The following is a 20,738-nucleotide window of genomic DNA, read 5'->3' as shown; positions in this document are numbered from 1 at the left end:
CCCCTCAGAGATGTGCACAGTGGTGGGGAACCACCCCTCCTTCCCAGCAGCTCTGACATATGACCCACCCTGGCAACCCAGTCACCCCAGCCCATGCTCACTGCATGAGAGCCTTGATTTGTCCTGGTCTGTTCCCCACCCCCCACCCCCAACACCCCCACAGACTTATCAGCACAGCACTGCTCTACATGTACCAGAAGAAAAAAAAATACTGAGATTTGAGGGTTCTATCCCAAGATCATGAATTTAATTTGGCTTGGCAATCATGAGCCTCACATTTTTTTTGCGAGAGTTGGCATTACTGAGATTTTGGCTTGGGTATTAAACAGCAACTCCCACAAAGCCACATTTCTCTGCCACAGTCAGCTATCTAAACGGCTGTGGTTCTGCCATTAACAACAATTTCTTGGGCGACGACCAGCAGCACCTTCACAGACTCTCTATTTTGCCTTGCTTCCCATCCACAGTCCCCACACCACCCTCATTTCCCTCTGAGGTTTCTTTTCCCTGCATTCCATCTTTCTGGCAACATCTTCCTACATTGCAGGATCATTCTCACTTTCATCTTTTTATATTAGGGATTGTCCTCATCCTCATGGGTTTTCACTTTCCTTCGCCCTCCCATGATGCCCATGATTCCCTTAGTCCTCCCGACTTTCTCTCTAAGGGTCTCTTGGAGAATCTTCCCTGCTCTCTAGCCCTCTCTTCCTTAGCCTCTAGCTTCATACACAGGGTGACAATATTATTTTTGAAGGATATCTGGGATGAGGGCAACAAGCACACCCCCCCACCCCTCAACCACACAGCAGGGCAGGATGGCATGGAGGCCTGCAGCCAGACTTTATGCCCCATGCACAGAGGCTCAACCTGGCTGGGAGCAGCACCTGTGTCCCAGGGCACCACCAGCCTGCACTGCGCAGCTATATGACGCCTCCCCACTGCCATTGGCAGCTCCCCAGAGTTGCCATACATAGCCCGTTTTGGCATAAGCAGAGCACAAGGCTACCGGCAGAAAGCAGCTATCCCAGCTTGCCCTGCGCAGATGCCCAAGACCCAGCACTGGCCCCCTTTCCTGATCTGCCCTGCCCTGGCTGATCCCTGCCCAAGGCACGAGGGGCAGTAGTTAGCTCAGCCTGCCACCCCGCACCAAGCCTCCACGTGCTGTGTAGGAGGAACTGGGCTGGGTATGTGCAGGCAGGGTGGTGCCACCAATCTGGGACTTCTGCTTCAATTTTGGCCAGCCTGACAGGGCTGCCTAGGAAATCTGGGCCTGCCCTGGCCAAACTGGGACATATGGCCACCAAATTCATACATCTCCTCTTCCCCCTCAGTCCTTTTCTTTTAATAGCTATGCACACACACAGGTAACTTTACTACCACTGCTATGCTGATGCCTCTGAGACAGAGCACAGCAACTGTTTACAAGAAGAAAACAGAAGTCAGGAAAGGAAGTTTATCACTTTAGGCCTTCCACAGCTATCCAAGCTGAACCTCTGCCCTCTGCCATAACCCTACTTAAAATCTGAAAATAAAGCAGACATACATCCAATATGTCATTCATCTTCTATCAGAATCCGAATTGCTATTACAATACCAGAAGTATAACTGTGCTTGCAAGAAAGGCAGGCGTGAATAAGCTACATAACCTATCATTACAAGACCAAAGCCACAGAGACCAAAGAATTCATGTTGACTATCATAATTAAATAACTCAAACTGCCACCCATCTGGAGATAGCTTCTAAGGTTATTAAGCTTTTTTACTATCCCCTTCAATAACACTGCCATTTCAATACAGGCTCAAAGTTCCCAAAAAGTAGCTTGACACTGCTCTCAAGATAAAAGAACACAAGCACAAAATGTACTTTTGCTCAAGAGGCAAAGAATACAAAGGAAAAAAAGAAGAAGAGCAAACGCACACGTGCACTCCACAGCACTGAAACTGACAAGACCAAAGAGAAATACCCAGGATGTTTTTAGCCTCCAGAGGCTGAGCATGAACCTTGTTCTAATATCTATTTTTTTTTCCTACAACCTCCACCCCAACAGCTTTATTCTTCATACTACAAGTATCCTGTGCGAGTCTAGCCAACTACCATGTATTCTACAAGAATCTGATGAGGCATACAGGTTCCAGTGTTCATTATAGATCAAATCAATTTTCTTTATACAGTTATTTTCAATTTTATTTTAAGCCATTAAGCACATTTCTTCAAAATTTGAGAGACTGAGAAGGAATACAAATATGGGACAAGGGTTACAGAATTCTTCCTTAGCTTCCTTCTGAAATGAACAAAAGCAGGGGTGGGCAATCCATGGCATGTTGGAGTCAGGGTCAGCATGAGCTCATCCATACGCTGCGGTAACCCCACACCCCTGATACTAAAAAGGTCAAGAACCTTGGCCTATAGCAATGGAAAGTTCAGCTTCTCATCTGAATTACTCTCAAGGCAAGTTTCTTTTCTCCATATTGTAGACATCTAGATTGTAAATTGAACTGGTTAAGAATCTTCCAATTAATCCCCTCCACACCCCCCCCCAAAAGTGTAACAATTAAAATAAAATTTTCAGAAATAGTTTTTCAAGTCCAGGATGGGCATAGAAATGTCAAGGAAAGACAAGGTGATCAGCCCCTCCCCACCAAAAAACTGCCACAAATGTCAAGATAGCTTACAGCTCAGATGTTGAGGCACTCGCATAGGATAGGATCAAGCCTCTTTCTGCCTGACAGTCTTTCATATCCCAGGTGAGCACCTTAATCACAAGACTTAAGGTTATCTGATTTTATTTTGTTGGGGGGGGGGGGAGAAGAAACTCCTGAAAAGGTCTGGGGTTACTCCTGATTTGGAAATATATATATTTTTTAATCTCTAAAAATTTCACAGGACAGGAAAAGTAGCACAGATCATCACATTTACTCCCACAGAATTACTAATCATCCCAACTATATAAAGAGGACTATGCACTGAGAGAAGGAGACAGGAGAGCATATGTAGCCATGCACCCAGAGATGACATCTACTCCGAGAATAGTTGTGATGTCCACCTCAAAAACTTGAAAACCAATTCTACCCAGCAATGACAATCCAGAAGAGAAGAGAAACAGACCACATCTTTAAATGACCTACCAAAATATCCTGCAAAACTTGCTACAATACAGAAAAAAAGCCACCTACCAACTTCACACCCTTGACAGTCACATCCCATCCCATGATGAAGCCTATTATTATTAGAAAGATCAAAATTACATTCCTATTCCCAAAAGGAGAAATTGAGAGATACATTACCAATCTACTCCCAACCACTTCTTCCCCTTCAAACAACTTCCTCACCTTGCCCAATTCATCATCAGAAGGATTTCCACTGATCGAAACCAAATAGAATAAGACCCTGCCTGAAAAACTGCACATCACCACCATCACTGCAACAAGAAAATACACCACACAATGAAACCATCAGGATCCATGGATCCAGTGACAGAATGTGAAAGATCTTATCCAGTGAACTAATACATGGAAGCCATGGGTGAAACCAAGCCACCAGAATGAACTCTCACAGAACAAGGATAGAAGACAAAAACCCAAACACCAATGGGAGAATACTTTTCAAAGAACAACCATTTCATCTGTGACCTTACAGTTTTTTGTACTCAAGAGAACCCTATAAAATACCTTCAAAAGACAGGCCTATGAACAAAAATTTATAAATCCAATGAAAGCTCATTAAAACCTACCAGCCACCATAGACAATGGTTTTATGGCTTATTACAATTTACTGACTCACTCCACTAACCTCTCTGTACTCCACAGATAATGACCTACTTGCCTCTGAATGATCTTATTCTTTTACATAATTAGTTTTAACTGGGTAAATTGCCCTTTACTTATTTTGTAGCTACTTCTGACGGCTAATTTTTGCTCCACAGGTTTGTGACTTTTTTCCCTTTGTTTAAATGACTATTGAATTTATGTAATAAGAGTTAAGAGTCATTTTTCTACCTGGTATTTTATTTAGGTCAGGAGTGTCAAACATGTGGCCCATGGGCTGAATCTGGCCGGCGGAGATGGGTCATCCAGTCCAGAAAGCTTCTTGTGGGCTGAACCATCCATCACCGTGAACCAGGTTAGGCATCAGGGGCTCATCACCATGGCTGTTTCTGCATGACTAGAAACCAGGGACTTAGTGCAGCTCACCTTCCCCCCTCCTCTGATACCTAAAATCAGGGGCTGGGAAAAGGAGGGGGAGGATAGTCAGATGTATCATATGCATGTGCACATGTACACATGCATATGGCTGCCAGGCAGCCTTGGAGAGCAGCTCCCTGCACACAGGTCAGGGTGGGAAGGGATTTAGGCCCCTATAGTGGGGAGTTGGGGCAAGGCTGAGGCTGGGGCTGCTATCCAGCTGGAGCAGTGCTCAGGGTTCGAGGCCTGGGGCTTGTTGCAGAGGGGACAACAGGGCTGGCTCCTCACTGCTGTGCGTACTCCTAGAGGGGAAGTGGGGGATTTGTGCATGGGATGGGTGCAGCATGCCTGGTGCAGACTCAGGCTCCCTGCCCTGCTGCCCTACCCCTGGGCCTCTGTGGCCCAGTTAGTAAGACCCACCATGACAAGGCAGACCAGGCCAAAGAAGCTCAGTGTCATTGCTGCGAGTCCTGTGCAGTCATAGCAAGGTACCTCCTGCCCACCCTGGAGCAGTGGGAGCCATGGCACAGAGTTATGCCCTTGCTGCTGCTGGATGGGCAGGGGGAGCCTTGCGATGGCAGTGCAGGGCTCATGGTGGCAGCACCAAGCTCGGAACCACCCCGCTCTGCCCTGTCACACTGGGTCTCACCACGCCCCTTCCCCCGGACAACTCCCACCCCCACAGACCAGCCAGCCCCTTTCCCCCATCCTGTAAGTCACAACCAATGCCAGTTTTATCTGCGTTCAATGATGCCAGGAGCTGAGGAAGTAAGTCAGGGTGTAGAGAGGGGTGGGAGGGATTCTAGGGTAGATTCCCTAGATGAATGATGGATGAAGGTTATTTGTCTGAGGGTGGGGTATGTTGTGGGGGGTGGGAGAAAGAGAGAGCCTCCCCATGCCCCTCAAACCCTCTGTGAACCCCACAAGTCCCCTGATCCCACCAAAGCTTCCCAGATCCCAGACACCCCTCTGCGGACTCCACTGCCCCCCCCCCAATACCCCTGCAGATCCCCCCCAAGACACAGCCTGCTTGTCCCCCGTTTCTCCCTAGGCCCCCAATCCTGACTTACCTTAGATTAGGTAGTTCTTTTTAAAGTGATCTAACCTCCCTGAATGTCTGTACACAGCCACAGAAGCTGTCCATGCTGCAGGTTGATCACCCCTGTTCCGGCTGATGTGTTCACTAACTGCATCACTGGTTCCCAACCTTTGTAGACTTAAGACACCCCCTCCATAACATCTATTTCAAAGAATATATGTATTTATTACAGTGCTCGTCTCCTTGCAGCGGGGCCAAGAAGCAGGGGTCAAAAAAACAGCCAGGCAGGAACTGAACCCCGGCCTGCTTTTATCTGCTTATCTTCTCACACCTTATGGTATGCCTGGGTACCTCACACCCTGGCTGAAAAAACCCCCAAAAAACACCAATCTACACCCTCCTGGGGTTATACAATCAAAAGAACTCTACAAAGACAGAGATGCCAAGGTGTACTAGTATTTCCAGTTATTAGCAGCTTGGCTCAAGAGATTAGTTTTGGGTTTTTGGAATGCACGCAGCTTTTGCACCAATGCAAACAATTTTGAGTATTAGCAGGTCTGAGAGTTTCCTTTTAAAATAAACAGCTCTCAAAGCACACACGGTTTATAATGAATTGTGCATTTACACTGGCCGGCCATAAATATAATCAGTTATTGATCTCTTTTGAGAGAGTAAACAACAATTAAAAGAAACCAAACATGTTTTCTGTGTATTAGGACATGGAATATGACAATAACTAAAAAATTTTTGCTGTACTTTTATCGTATGTATACAATTACATATAGCCTCTGGTAGGTAAGGCAATCTGTTACCCCCTTCCATACCTGGAACATTAGTGATGTACTGTACACAGTTACCCAAAGTCTGCCCATAAACAAACCTAGATCTTCCATGGCCTACTGCCTTAGCACCAACAAGATATATCCTCTTTCTCTCTGCCCCCAAAGGCTACCAAGGCCTATGCCACCATCTTTTTCTTATCCTGAACAGTGGCTCACTTGTCCACATTCTGTTAAAAGCTGCAGGGCTGTTTGGGTGTTAAGAAAGGACATACTTGGATTGGGGTATTGTCATAACCACGAATGTCCAGGGAATATACAAGAAGCATGGGAAGATTTTAGCAATATCTTTTATTGAACCAAATATATAGGTGGGAAATACTTTGGACAAGCTTTTGGTCTTAACATGCCATTCCCTAGGTTTGGGAAAGAAGGTGATAAGGTCTAAAGCTAAATGCCAGATAAAACAATGACATTTATTTAACTACTAAAAGAAAATAGTTAAATGAAGTGGAATAAGTCAGTAAACCTGTGGAACAAAGAGAAGTTATGAGAAATAGCTACAAAGCAAGTGAAGGGCAGTCAAACTAAGTATTCTTGTATGTAATTAAGTTATCTAACTCAATGGCCTTTCACTTGGTTTGTAGCTACTACTTATAATTTCTTGTAACAACCATTAGAAGGCATAATTACATTCACATTATTATCACTGCGTTACACTTAGATTTTTTTGTTCACTCTATAATTCCTTCCCAAGGCAGTTCCCAACTTTATTCTGCCCTTTTTTCTTCTTACTATTCTGTTACACCTTTTGTAAATTGTTGGGGGGGGGGAAGAAAAATCAGTAGTCACTCAGACATTGTCATCATCCATCTTCAGATTTAGTATTATAATTACATCAATTCAGATAGGAGATATTGCTCTGAAAAAATGTACTTTAGAAACGTAGACTATGTGAGGTGTACAGACACCACTTTCCCAAGTTACCACTGGAAGATTCTTTGTAAAAAAATAAAATGGACAGTCTGCATATGCTGAGTGGGCCCCACACATATATCAGGGAGTGCAGATCTAGTCTGCCAACTAGTATAACACCTTTAGGCATTACTCATCAGGAGTTCTACGCTGCTGTTTAGAGATTTACTTGGATGGATTTCTCCCCATCAATCCCCTGCTTTGATTTAAAGTTGGATAGCAACTGTGTAATGGCCAAGCACCATGATTCACATATTCAGCAACCAGGCTGAGGAGGAAGGCATTTAATGCCATAGTGGTTTTGGCAAAGCAAAACATTTATCCCCTGTTTTTATTGCTATACTGGATGCATGCAGAGGCCCATCAATTTTTGCCATTGCTGCAGTAGCTCCAGAACACGTGCAAAATACCCATGAACAAAAGCAACTTGAATTCAACCTGTGATTGTAGGCAGTCTTAAAAGCATTCTGAAATGCTCTCACATGGTGAGGAGTGGCTATATCGGAGTGGGTGATTATAATAGTTGGAGGGCTGCTTAACGAGTTTTGGTGAGCTGTCAAGGGCCGCGCACAAACAACATTTTTCAGCAGATATCGTTTTAACAAAACTAGAGACAGGAAACAAATACATTTAAAAAAAAAAGTCAAGCATCTACTATAACAGATTTAAATTTTATTTAAAAAACTAATTTTGGTCCTGATTTTATGTTTTTTTAAGCAGTGTATATAGGGGCAATTGCATAATAGCACAAAATAAAGTCTTACTTTTGTATATTGTGTGTGGGAGGGTGTGCAGTGTGTGAAGGGGGAAAGCGTGTAGGTGTGTGTGTGGCGGGGAAGGGGCTTGCATATGTGTGTGGGGCGACTGTCCACGTGCTAGGTCCTGGGAACTGGCTGGGGGTGGGCTGAGGAAGCAAAGGGAGGCACAAGCAGAGGAGCTTGCACAGGCACAGTCTGCTCCAACCTCATCCAGCCTATGACTGCCCACACGGTGCTCTTCCTGGGGCCAAGTCCACACCACACTTCTGCCCCTGGCAAGGCTGCTGCCACAACCACCCAGGTACTGCTTGGCTTCTCCCACCTCCAGTGGCTCCTTCTCCTCCTGCTCCTGCCCTTGCTGAGCTGCTCCGGGCAGCAGGCAGTGTGGGGAATCCATGGGGATGCATGCCACACAACAGATGCCCAGCCAGGCAGGAGGGAAGCTGCAGCTGAGTGGCTCCTGCCCCAGCATGCAGGGCTCCGACTCTGGCTCCAGACCACCTTTCACCTTCTCGTCCTGTGTGATGAGCAGCCACCTGCAGGAGGCCAAATGGATGGAAGATGGCCGGAAGCATGAGTTGGAGCCCTGTGCAGCAGGCTGCCTGTTTAAAATGTAGTCAAATCTCAAACATTAGAGATGGACCAATACATTGGTCCCATATTGAACTGGCACCAATTCTAATATTATAAAAGCCTTAATCTGTCTGCCCGTAATGCTTTATTCATGCTCTGATTAACTGACAAACCACCAACCAGAGCATGAAGAAGCGTTTGGACAGGTGGCAGCCCACTGCCATGATGGTGGGGTTGCAGGGGACAGAGCAGGGAGGGCTGGCGGGTGGGGAGGGAGAGGCCAGTGGTGCTGCCCTCCTCATCCCTGCTGTCTTGCTCCATGCAGGTGGTGACGAAGGGGTGGGGGGGAGGTGAGGCTACTGGAGCTGGCTTCACCTTGTCCCCTGCTACTAGGAGGTGGTGGCAGAGGCACAGGCTGCGGGGGGGGGGCTAGGCCACTGGTGCTGGCCTCAGCCCGCCCCACCCCCTTCTGCCATCACCGCCTGCAGGGCCAACCTGGAGGCGAAGGACCTTCAAGCTGGTAGCACTGCAGGGTAGAGTGGGCCCAGACCCCAAGTGGCGGGGGGGTGGGGAAGTGGCTCTAACCCTGGCATAGGTGGGTAGTGAGCCCAGGCTGGTGGCAGTGGAGGAGAAGGGAGAAGCAGGCCTGCGCCCGCACCTGGCCTCCCCCTGCTGCCACAGTGGGGAAAGAGGGAGCAGTCCCCAAGTGGAAGGGGGGGGAGTGGGCCTGGGCCCAGCATGGGGTGAGAAGAAAACAGGCCTAGGCCGATGCAGTGGTAGTGGGGGGAGGGGAGAATCAGGCTCGAGGGCAGGGGGGGAGAAGCCGGCCTGCCACGGTGCTGGGGGAGGCGGGAGCAGCGGTCCTGGCCCAACATGGCAGTTGCGGGGGGAAGGGGAGGAGCAGGCTTCCACCCCTGCATTGGCCCCGAGGCTGCTCCTTCTGTTCCCCCACCTCTGCCTGGTTGGTCCGGGACTGCTGCCCCCCACCGCTTGCTGCAGATTGGCTTCTTCCAACCCTCAGGCCCGGTCCTCCCCCACATTGGGCCTGGGCCTGCTCCTCCCCTCCCCCGGCTGCTGTAATGGGGGTGGGCCAGGGACCAGGCCCGGACCTCAAGCAGCAGGAGGGAATGGGAAGCAGGCCCGGATGGCGGGGGGGGGGGCACTCCCCCCTCCCCCCCCATCATTCTTCACAGATAATTGGTTAGTATAAGGAGGATAATTGGCAGTCGGGTTTTTTTGGCCGATAAATGCTTCGTGCATGCATGCAGCCGCAGCGCAGCCAGGAGTGCAGCCTGGCAATGTGGAGAGCAGCCAGGTCTGGCTGGTAAGTCTGTTGAGGGAAAAGGGCCGGGGGGGGCAGATCAATGCCTCCGCAGTGGGGGAGGGAGGGAGTGGGGCTGAGGCAGGGGTGGGTGCTGCACAGCTGGGTGGGGTGCAAGACAGAGCTGTAAGCGGCTTGCCCGCGGGCTGTGGCTCCTGCTGCTACGTGCATCCCGTGAGCTTAGGGAGACGTGTACCCCTCGATCTGCATGTGGGTCGGGGGGACTGCCATTTCAGGCTAGGGCTATGCCAGCCTCTTCCTTGCGGGTAGCTGGGCCAGGGCTGCACTTGGGGAAGGCAGAGGCAGTGCTGGGAACAGGGCTATGGAGCAGGGGCTGCAGCCACCCCAAAATCTGCCACAGTCCCCTCGTAACATCTCTCCCAGTGCTGCTGCTGCCCACCCTGAGTACAATGCAGCTCACCTCCCACCAGGAAGACCACAGCACAGCCCCAGCCCCAACCCATGGCAGCAGCCTACCCTGCACACAGATCTGGGGGTACATGTCCCCCATGCCACCCCCAGGGTACATGCAGCAGGAGCCACTCCCCCTCCACGCTCCCAGGACAAGCTGTGGCTTTGTCCCATGCCCCACCTTTGCTGTGCAGGACCTACCCCTGCCCCAGCCCCACTCCCTCCCCCATGACAAGGACTTTGATGTGCCCCCTCCCCCATGCCCCTTCACTCTCCCCATGACACACTTACCAGGTGGACACTGGTCTCCAAGTTGCCGGGCTGCTTATCAGAATCGGATCAGTATCAGCCAATATGGCTCATTTAAAAAAAAAAAAGGCCATCGGCATCAGCCCAAAAAATCTTTATCAGTGCACCCCTATCAAACACTGATTTAAATAAAAATTCACAGAGCTTTCAAATCAAGTAGAACCTTTGTACAACTAAATTTGAAAGTCTGTGCTTTTGGAAGACACAAAAATTGAATGATAAGCAATGACCTTTAAAATTGTATTACTGGTAGAACATCTCATTGGTAGTATACAAAACTGCCGTCAGCAAAAACACAAATTATTGAAGAGTGATGCCCTAATCCAACAGATAGTTAAACAGATCCTTCTCGAAGAGTCTTAGCAGGGCTAAAATATACCTAAATTAAACATGTGGATGCATCTTTCTGCATGACAATCCCCTTAGGACATCCCCAAAGTTCCCTCATTATCCATCTTCAAATCTCTTTGTAAAACTCATCTTTTCAGCAACACATGCAAAAAACTGCATAAAATGACCTGTGGGTATGCAATCTTGTTCACCATATTGCCTAGCATCAAACTCCTTTGTCTGTTCATATCCATTGGTTGCATCTTTAATACTGGCATCATAAACTCTTTAGGACTTTTTGTTTTGCGTCTGTGTACAGTGCTTAGCACTACAGGGCTTGGGTCCAGAACAAGGATTCCTACACACTACAGTAATACAAATACTGAAGCCACATTTTTATTAGCAATTTTCTATTAGCAGCACAAAATCTTCGTTACTTCAAAAGAAAATTTCTGCACCATTAACAGCACAAAACTATTCAGCTATTCCTTACATTAACAGTAACAGTAATTTTTTTAAGATTTCAAACATTAGTCTAAAGTTTGAACTCTAAACCAATACTTAGCCACCAATATAAAATTTTTGGTAGTATGTATGCCACTTAGAAAAATAAATCCCATTAACTTGAAACAGCAAAACCTGATAAAGCCAAGTCATTCCCTGGCTAGTCAGCTGTGATGACGTGTTTGATAAGATTTACTTATGAATTCTGTATTCAAGTTTGTATTGCTCAATAAGAATGAAAGTAAGTTCTGAACATATCTTTTTCAGTATACCTGAACTGAGACATGAAACTACTTAGCAGAAAATAAATCTGTGTGTGTTCATAGACACAGACTTCTCTTTAAAACTATACCAGCAAGCAGGAAATTATTGGGGGAGTAGGGGAGAGGAAGGACAGACAACATTTTAGTAATATAACATTAAATGGGAAGAAAATAAAGATATAACAGAAGATACATTATTTCTGATTTTTTAAAGTCTAATAAAAAAATAAATAGAAAAAGCAGTTCATTCTGCATACTCTCCCCACGTTGAAAGACACAGTCAGAAAAGAATGACAAGGTCATTAAGGAATAAAAATGCAGTAAGATAACTATTATCCAAACACAAAGAGCCAAAATATATTACAGCCTCAGGACTCTCCAGACAGACGGATTCCGTATGTAGATGACTGGCTATCTGATCCCAACAGTGATGGAGCTCAGGTGATATTCTCTGAGGCAGTGTTGGTATTTTATTTTATTCCCTGAATGGTGATAGAGTGCACAGGACACAGAAGACAATGCAGTCCCAGACTCTAAGAAGCTACAAGGTATTTCAGCTTTTCAGAACATAAGGAACTGGGAGAGGGGGCAGGGAGAAGTGTCTTCCTTAACAGGTCTGCTCTGATCCCAACAAATGCAAGGACACAGAAAAATTCAAGGAAACTAAATATTTCAGAGCTCTGCAAAATTTGATGTTAATTCCCCATTCCATGTTGTTTCCTAAAAATTGCATAAAACATCCAGGGAGATTAAAAAAACCCAAAACAACCTAAACAAGTGAACTGCATAGTGGCAAGAAAAGATGACAGCTGCAGTAATTCCAACACGATCCAATTTATTTCCTAGCTGGGAACTGGGAACACTGTCTCTCTACCACAATTCACCCTTGTTATTTTTGGTGCCATTTTATTTTTAGTTCAGAAATAAGTGTGTTTGAGGAAAAAAATTAGGAAAAAAAATATCAGACCTCCTTTGCTGAATTGTCACTCCAAGCCTGGAGAAATGTTTCCAGCAATGAAAAGTACCCAAATAGACTAAATGAAGCATAATCCCATAGGTGCTGGAGAATATATGCTGTCAGAAAAGCTTCCACATTTTCATTTGAGGGGGAAAAAAAAAAACAACAGCTGAAAAAAGAAAACAAGTCCAAAATTCCCTGGAAGGAAACATTTAGGTCTCCTGTCTTCCTACACCTTAACAATGCACCTTTGCTACTCCATTGGTCTGATGCATGGGGCAATACACTCCTTCAGTTTTGTCCTACAGTTTTCCACTTCCTTGCACATTCTTGGAAAATTATAAGACTATATAGACTTGCAATCTACAAAGGACCACTGGAATACCAGTGCTATTCCAGGTGAGGCATGAAAAAGAGATAAATTAAAAACAGGAACAGGTCAAGAGAAAGGTTATCAAGACATGCAGAGGAATAGAGAGCCCATTTTAGGAAAGAAAACTCCAAAAGCTTGATTTGCATAGCCTAGCAAAATAAAGACCTGAGAGGGAATATGGGAACTCATCAGGACATAAACACAAGGGAAGGAAGAAAGTTATTTAAGTTAAAGGAAAGGGTTGGTAAAAGATCAATTGAGCATAAACAGGTCATGAATATGTTTAGGTTGGACACTAAAAGATTTCCAACAGAGCTGCAAAGAAACACTTAACTAGAAGAGGGGGAAACAACTTGTTTAACAAACACTTGATAAATTTATGAATGGGATTATATATCACAGCACTATTGACAAAAGGCAGCTGGGCTCTGTTGTCCAGTAGGGTGTCCTTCCAATCTTTTGAGCTACAGGTAAAACAAACTCATCTACATACAGGAACAACAAACTCATCAGTTGCTAAAATTTGTGCCGCATACCTGAGGACCAATTTATAGCTAACACTGGTTATATCCAATTTTATTTAGTGTTGAGGATTTAAATCCTAACAAGGTTCACTAGAAGAAAGAGCATCTCAGGTCATGGGTAGAGCAAAGGAACTCCTCGATTCTAATCCACAAAATATCTACTCCTTTTAGAAATGGAAAATTAGGATCTTCAAGGGCCTTGTTTTTCATTGGTGTTGAACCCAGCAAATATAGGTGAAATAAGTAGTAGCCATGTACATTTAACATGTTTGGAAAAATACCAAAACCTAGGTATCTCCAAAAAAGAAATACTGAAATATCCAGCATTAAAGAACACTTCTGAAAACTAGGGCCTTATCCTCTCCCTGTGTTGGTTTGCAGAGTCTGTAATTTTGATACAGCAATATGTAGCAAGCAGAAGAGTTGTGAAAACTTTTCAGATCCTTCCCTGAGCAATGAATGCAAACTATTATTCATTGTGTAAACATCACTCACACCCTAATGTGTCTTATACCTGTCACCACAAAGACCACAACTACAGATTCTCAGCTGGTGCCAACCAGCTTAACTCCTGAAAAAGCAATATAGCTACGTTAATTTACCAGCTGAGTACCTGACCATGCACCTCCTTTTACAGTGACCCTTCTTTCATGTTATTTTTCAGGCAGAGACACAAGCTCCATACAAGAGCTCACAGCAAAGTCTGCAGCAATGCTTCTGCTATGTTGACAGGAGCCAAGTGACAAAGCAGTAACTCCCAAACTCTTTCTTGTGGTGACCTCACTTCTTGTTGCGAGCCCTGCTAGACTAGGCATTTAATCCCAATTATCAGCATTAACACCCAACTCAGAATGGCTATGACCCCACTTCTAGATGGGGAGCCTAATTGGAAAGAAACCACACTGCCTTAAAGTGCTTTATCAGGCCATTCTTGGTTAAAAGAAAGGAACAGATTTGAGGATTGTGGGAAGTGCTTCTTGGAACTCTGGGGGCAGGGGCCAAAAGAAATGAATGAATGAACAGTATTTCCTAATACTAAATGGCACAAACGTGGTAGAATTCTACATGTAAAAATTCTGCACAACAACACAAACAGAACTGAAGGAGCCTGCTTTTTGTCTGTACACATATTAACTCCCAGTGAAGAATGAAAACAGCAACAATGATGCAAATCAGGCTAAACTGATGAGTTCTGACACCTGCCTGCCCCTCTGCAATACGGCTCACAACCCCAGCAGGAAAAACTGGTAAGTACTGGGTGCTGCGTCACTAACAGGAGTCTAGGCAAGCCACTCCGTTTCAAACTGCCTGTAAGACTCTATATAAGTACTCTGGAAAGCTCCAAAAAGCACTCTAATAAAAACCCACACAGTTTAACCAAACAAGCAGAGGGTAGGGACTCTCCATCTGCTTTCATCTAAGCAAACCAATTTAGTTTCCTGTTTAAAGGAGTTGCCTGAACAGCAACCACTATCTAGGGCTCTGGTCTGCTGCTTTGATTTACAGTTTTTCAGCACGTAAACCCAGCTCTCTCAGAAGAGTTGCACCATTTTGCCCACACCTTCCCACTGAATGTCCATTTTCTATTTCAGCACAGGTATCATTAGTTAAGCATATTTCAACTTCTTCCAAATACTGAAATAATACAGGGAAGAGAAAGGCTGGAGTGACTCAGGTGTTGGCAATAGGACATAGAGGCTTTCATCATGACCATACAGTTAGGATTTTACTCAGCTTAGTAGCAACCAAAGGTCATTTCAATCAACTGCTGGCTGCTGAGCAACACCACCCGAATCCTAGAAGCTATGTAAAAAGTTATGTTAGGCTCCTTTTCATTGGATAGTTGCACCCATTAAGAAAAGCTGCATCTTTTCCTAATACCATCAAGGCATTTATAAGGCCTCTCTCAGAAAGTATTTGAATGAAAAATTAGTTTCATAACATGCCTGTAAGATAGGGAAACATCATCTTTTTTCTTACAGATGAGGAAAAAACCAAGGCACAGAAAAGTTAATGAATTTGCCAAAGGTTGTACAGGAAGCCCATAGCTAGAAACTGAACTCAGATCACTTCCATCTCAGTCCACCACCTTAATCCTAAACCATCCTACCTTCTTATTTGAAGCCCTTGTTTGCATCTTCGGTTCACTGTGATTTCCTCAAGGCAATGCTGAGGCACAATGACAGGACATCATGGGGAAGGCCGCAGACAGGCCAGGACTGCATGTTCCTTTAGGAAGTGAGACACTGGAATAGCAGTCCCTGAGCAGGTCGACTATATTTTCTCAGATAACACAAGCCCTCAAGTAAAACACATGCCTGGTTTTTGAAAGGCAAATGGAGGGAAAAAAAATAGATCTTTCCTTGAGAATACTAGTTTAAGCATGGTATTTCTGACAGGCAAATGCAGTAGGGGGCAGGAAGGAGGAAGCAAAAACTTATGGTACCTCCACTAAACCCTTAACTGTAGGCTAAGGAAGGTTCTCCTGGCTGAGTCAAACCGCCCAGCCCCTCTTCTCTGCTCTTATACTGAAGTGAATGAGCAGCTAGTAGTGCCTGTCAAGTCAGCTAAGGTCCCACACACAGCTTGAATAGAAGGGCCAGACAGTTCGGCTCCAGCAAGATTGGCACCTCAGCTAGGTATCAGCTTCAGCTGGAGCTGAACAGCACAGCCCCTCTACTTGTGCCTGGTGGGGTGAATTTACTGCAATTTCCAGCTGTGCATCAGCTGACTAGGCAGGCACAACTGGCTGCCCAACCAGCTTGAAGAGGGGCCAAGCAGTCAGGCTCCTGCACAGTCATGCCATCCTCTACTCCCTGCATTTCCTTGTTAAAAAAAACCAAAACAACAAAACAAAAATGCATTCCCCAATTTCCAACATCCAATTTTTACTCATATGCAAGTAAATATGGAACATTTAAGGAAGGTTAAGGATTTAACTCTATAACTCTCAGTGGTGTAAAAAATGTACTCTGAAGCTATTCTCAGTCTAAGATGCACTACAGTAAAACAGTGGCATCCAGACTCTCCTTCCTTCTCTCTCCCAGCAATACTGAACACAGCTGGCCACTGGGGCAAAAGACCATTCTGGTGCTGATCTGTTTGAAGCACCTTGGAAACAGACATCATAGGAAAACTAGAGCAGAACCCAGTTGTTTATTGCAAGGGCTTCAGGGAGCCATTTGGATTTAACAGGCCATATGGTCTGTGATACCTAGGCCCAACCCAACAGAGTGAGCAAAGGACTGAGCAGCAGGAAAGCATCAGAACTGCTTTTGTTTTGCTGGAATCAGCCATACCTTTTGTATCAGTCTAAACGAGCTTGGGTATACTTAGAAGGCCAAAGGAAATTAATGGCAATGTTAACAGCCAGCTGGACAGCATCCCTACTTCTGATGTCAAATCAGAACTCTAGACATTTTGGGACCAGTATGAACCAACACAGTTTCATCTGGCTCTGTAGGACAATGAGAGGCAAGATGAAGGCAGAAATGGTCAGTGTACCCCCCACCCTCTTTTTTATAGAATAAAACAACATATAATAAACAGGAGGATTTCACACGCACATGCAAAGGGTGGGGATGCTCCACCTGCCTTCATCTCACTTTTCATTGTTCCACAGAGCCAACCATATCGATTCCTCTCTCTTTTGAGCACGTGTACACCCCCTCCCCACACAGTAGCTGATTTTGATCAAGTACTGCCACCGCCCTGTAGCTAGTCCCAGCAGGGAGATGGAATCTGATACTCGGTGTTCCACTTTCTTCCTCTTTAAATACACTTACTAAACCCAGCCACAATCTGTATATAAGGAACCAAATCCACTGCTCTCCTCATTAAGCAAATTGCTTGCTCTGCTTAGGATGTAGCAAGCAAAGAGATAGTCCCCTGGTGCAGATGACCCCCTGATAGCACCCAGAATAACATGAGTGTCATAGGTCTCATCCTGCGTTACTCTAAGTACCTTGTTCTAGGATGATTTCCCAGGCACTGAAACCATTTCTGCCAACATAACTCACGGAAACCTGAAGCAGCTATAGGTTAGGCTGGAGTCCAAGGGATTGGAAAGGTGACGGTACCCTCTTCCAGCCTCTCTCAGGTTCTTTATGCCTGAGCTTGGCTGAATTTCCCCATGGAAAGAGAAAATGTTACAAAGAGTCTCTGCTGCACCCACAGCAGCAGCTTATGAAACATAATGTCTTTCCATGCATTTGTCAAGACAGAAAGGGGGTGGGGAAGAACAAAAACGCATACAGTCTGGTGTCAGTTCCCCCAACACACTGCACATCTCCCCTGCCTTCCTTAGTGCTCAGAGGCACTAAGCACCCAACAACAGGGATACAGTGCAAGAGAAGCCTTCCTTTCTCACTGAACATGTCTGACTTTTCTCTAGCCTTTACTAATAGCCATTGCAACACATGAATCAATATATCTAGGTTTTCTTACCTCAACTGGTATGGAGGGATTTTGGTAATGGCATCAGGAGATTCCAATGTTTCTGCATGAGTTAAAAAAAACAAACAAACAAACAAGCAAACAAAAAAAAACACAAAAAGAACTTTTTAGGAAACTACATATTCAAGAGCTAAAGCTACATATTACATACACACACACACACACACACACACACACACACATTTATATACAGTTTTGAGTTTTGTGCCAGAGTTTACTCTGATTTTAGTATGGACAGTCAAACAACAACAAATCCTACATGGATTCACTCCGGCAAGGTGTGCCTCTGTGGAGGAGCTATGTCCTAGCCTCTCTCATAGAAGTTAACCCTCCCATAAACAGAACCTTAGAACTAAAGGACTGGCCTGGGCACAGTGTCTCCCTCCCCCAAATAACAGGTCTGACTGAAACCAGCTGGGTTACAGCACTGCAGATTTATGCTTAGGTTAAAACCCCATACTGTCTCAGGTTGCTTGAACTTTAACTCTTTAGTCACAGTCTGTGTGTATTTCAATTTACTTGGTCCATTTTCCTTATAAAGAGGAACTCGCTTTATTATGAAGTTAATCTTTCATAGCACCGCAGCTAATAAGAGGGTATGTGCATGTCGTGCTTTTATAACTGACCCCCTTATGTAAATCAGCAGATGACAAATCACAGTACAATAAAACTGCACTGTAACAGGCAAGGGGACCAATAAGAACCAAGGGGAAAAATACTTCCACTGTACTGTACCTGGTGTACCATACAGCCAGCTACATCCTCATACAAAGGAGAGTTATTTTTAAAGAATTCAGTGTTATTGGAATGACGGATCCCATGATGCTAAAAACAAGCCATGAGAAAGCAAGCCATTTTTTACTGGTATACATCACTGCCAGCTTTGGGTGAAATTAATGGATTCCAACATAAGCAAATTCATAGTTTTCTTTGTATAAATACTAATAAATCTGTAAAAGATGTTTAATGTCATTTGAGGCTAAGGGGGGAAAAATGAAAAATGAAACCAAACCATGCAAGAACAGTGGTTTATATCTATTTCATACTGGGCCAATCAGAGCAGGGGCTAGCTACCCTATGAATATCCTCTGAAATCATTAGGTGCTATCAAATAGGGGGCTGGCAGTACTAGGTCAACTCGACTTTTAAACGACCGAAGCACCGCGTACATCTTTGAGAAACATCAAGGTATGAATGAACAACAAAAACTTAATACTTTTTCTTTCCAGGTTGCAATGCATTAACTGCAATTAAAATGGACTTGAATGTGATGTGAGGTACCACAAACAATGACAATGAAAAAAGAATCTTTTTCGGTACGGTTCTTGGTCCCGCACCACAGAAGTAATCCCCTTTTCCAAAAGTGCTGGAACCTGAAAAAATGCCCTCATTACGTCCTTATACTCCCTTTCCAAATGGAATCAGGCCCAGTTCCTGTGTCAACCCTATTCAATCAATGCTCAGATTATACTGGGCCCCTTCATCAGCTCATCTGCCAACCCCAGTGCTTGGATACTCTTGGGGCTCTTCTGTCCAAAACTCTTTAGCCACTCAAACCCGCTTAAGGGAACAAACTCATCTGCCCACAGCCACACACGCAGCTCACCCCATCCCAACAACCTCAGCAGTGTCACAGAGCATCCCACAGCAGGCACAGAGCCAGCCTGCCAGCATCCATCTCCATCCTTGGAGGTATTTAAGCCCTGGGTAGACACAGCCTGGGCTGGGCCAATATAGCTGGGGACAGCCCTGCTTTGAGCAGGAGGCTGGACTCAATGACCTCCTGAGGTCCCTGCCAACCCTGATTTCCTAGGACTCATTGGCTTCACCCACATGCCACCCCATCCCCAGGAGCAAGAGCCAGCGGATGTGCCATGGGTTCGAATTAGGACTGGTGGTACCTTTAATCAGACCCACTAATACCTTTAATAAGACCCACTAAATTTTTGTAAAAAGATTTTCTTTTCATTGCAAGCTTTCAGGTGCAAACAGGGTTTGAATTACACCTTGACTTGTTGGGGGGGGGGGGGCTGCAAAAAAAATTAACTGGCTCATGGATTAACAAGCCCATCTAAGCAAAGTAGCAATCCGATTGGAGACACCCGCCCCCCAGGTTACGATTTTCAAATCTTACAAGAGGACTCTCATCTCTGATGGGAGGGGGGCAGGGACCCCGGGGAAGCGCCCCGACGCCACACCGATCGCTCGCCCGCGCCCTGGCAGGTCCCGAGCCCACCGTCGAGGCGGGCGCAGCAGGTGCCGGCCGCAGGGGCCACTCACCCACAGCCCAGGCACAGCTCTCCTTGATGGCTTTGTGCTTGTTGCCCGACGACTCCTTGTGCAGCTTGCGCAGGGTCTCTTCCATCTTGGCTCCCCCGGCCCAGCGCCCCTAGGCGGGGCCCGCGCGCAGCATCCTGCCCCCGGCCGCCGCCGCCGCTGAATCACGCGGAGCTCCATGGCGGGGACACGTCAGTGCCGCTGGCCCCGCCCCCGCGCAGCCCGGCCCAGCCCTGCCGCCGGCCGCGGGCGCAGGGGGCTCGGAGCAGGCCGGCCGCGGCCCGTGCCTGCAGCCGGGCAGGGCTGAGGGGGTTTCCTGGCCCCACTTGCTTCTGCCTTGCCCAGGTGTGGGCCCTCCCCTGCGCAGCACCTTGGAGCTCGAGGGCTGGCCTGTGCTCACACTCCCCACGAAATGCACGGGGCTGGATTGAGACCCGTTGGGTTCACAGCTCGGCCCGTTTATGCCTGCTAAGAAATTAAGGGCTGGAAGGGACCCGGAGTCCAAACGCCCCCTGCTCTGGGCAGGAAGACTGTGGAGAGCCTGCAGTCGCAACAAGGCGTCTGGTCCAGTGCCGGGGCAAGGACGTTTGGCGCCCCGGGGGGCTAAGCCTGCCCACGCCCCGCGCACGGGTCCCCCCACGTTTGCCTGGCAGTGCATGCAGTGGCAGGAGCCACCCACCCTCCATCCCTATGGCTCCCCAAACAAG

At 46.3% G+C, this 20,738-nt stretch overlaps 1 protein-coding gene across 5 annotated transcripts in view; it reads right to left on the bottom strand.

Moving 5' to 3' along the window:
• Positions 1 to 20,204, bottom strand: part of ARFGEF3 (ARFGEF family member 3) — a 155,974-nt gene extending 135,770 nt beyond the window's left edge. For all 5 annotated transcript variants that reach the window (XM_090040238.1, XM_090040246.1, XM_090040264.1 and 2 more), the window contains exons 1-2: positions 20,035 to 20,204; positions 17,746 to 17,797 (exon numbers count right to left, since the gene is read on the bottom strand). In XM_090040238.1, coding sequence (XP_089896364.1) covers positions 17,746 to 17,797; positions 20,035 to 20,119 — 137 coding nt within the window. In that variant the 5' untranslated portion in view covers positions 20,120 to 20,204. The remainder of the gene's footprint in view (positions 1 to 17,745; positions 17,798 to 20,034) is intronic.
• Positions 20,205 to 20,738: the final 534 nt, after the last annotated feature.

Source organism: Crocodylus siamensis, chromosome 1 (assembly GCF_052110815.1).
Source record: "Crocodylus siamensis isolate JL-2025a chromosome 1, ASM5211081v1, whole genome shotgun sequence".
Lineage (NCBI taxonomy): Eukaryota > Metazoa > Chordata > Crocodylia > Crocodylidae > Crocodylus > Crocodylus siamensis.
Note: the sequence above shows the minus strand (reverse complement) of the source record. Positions and strands in the feature narration are given on the sequence as shown.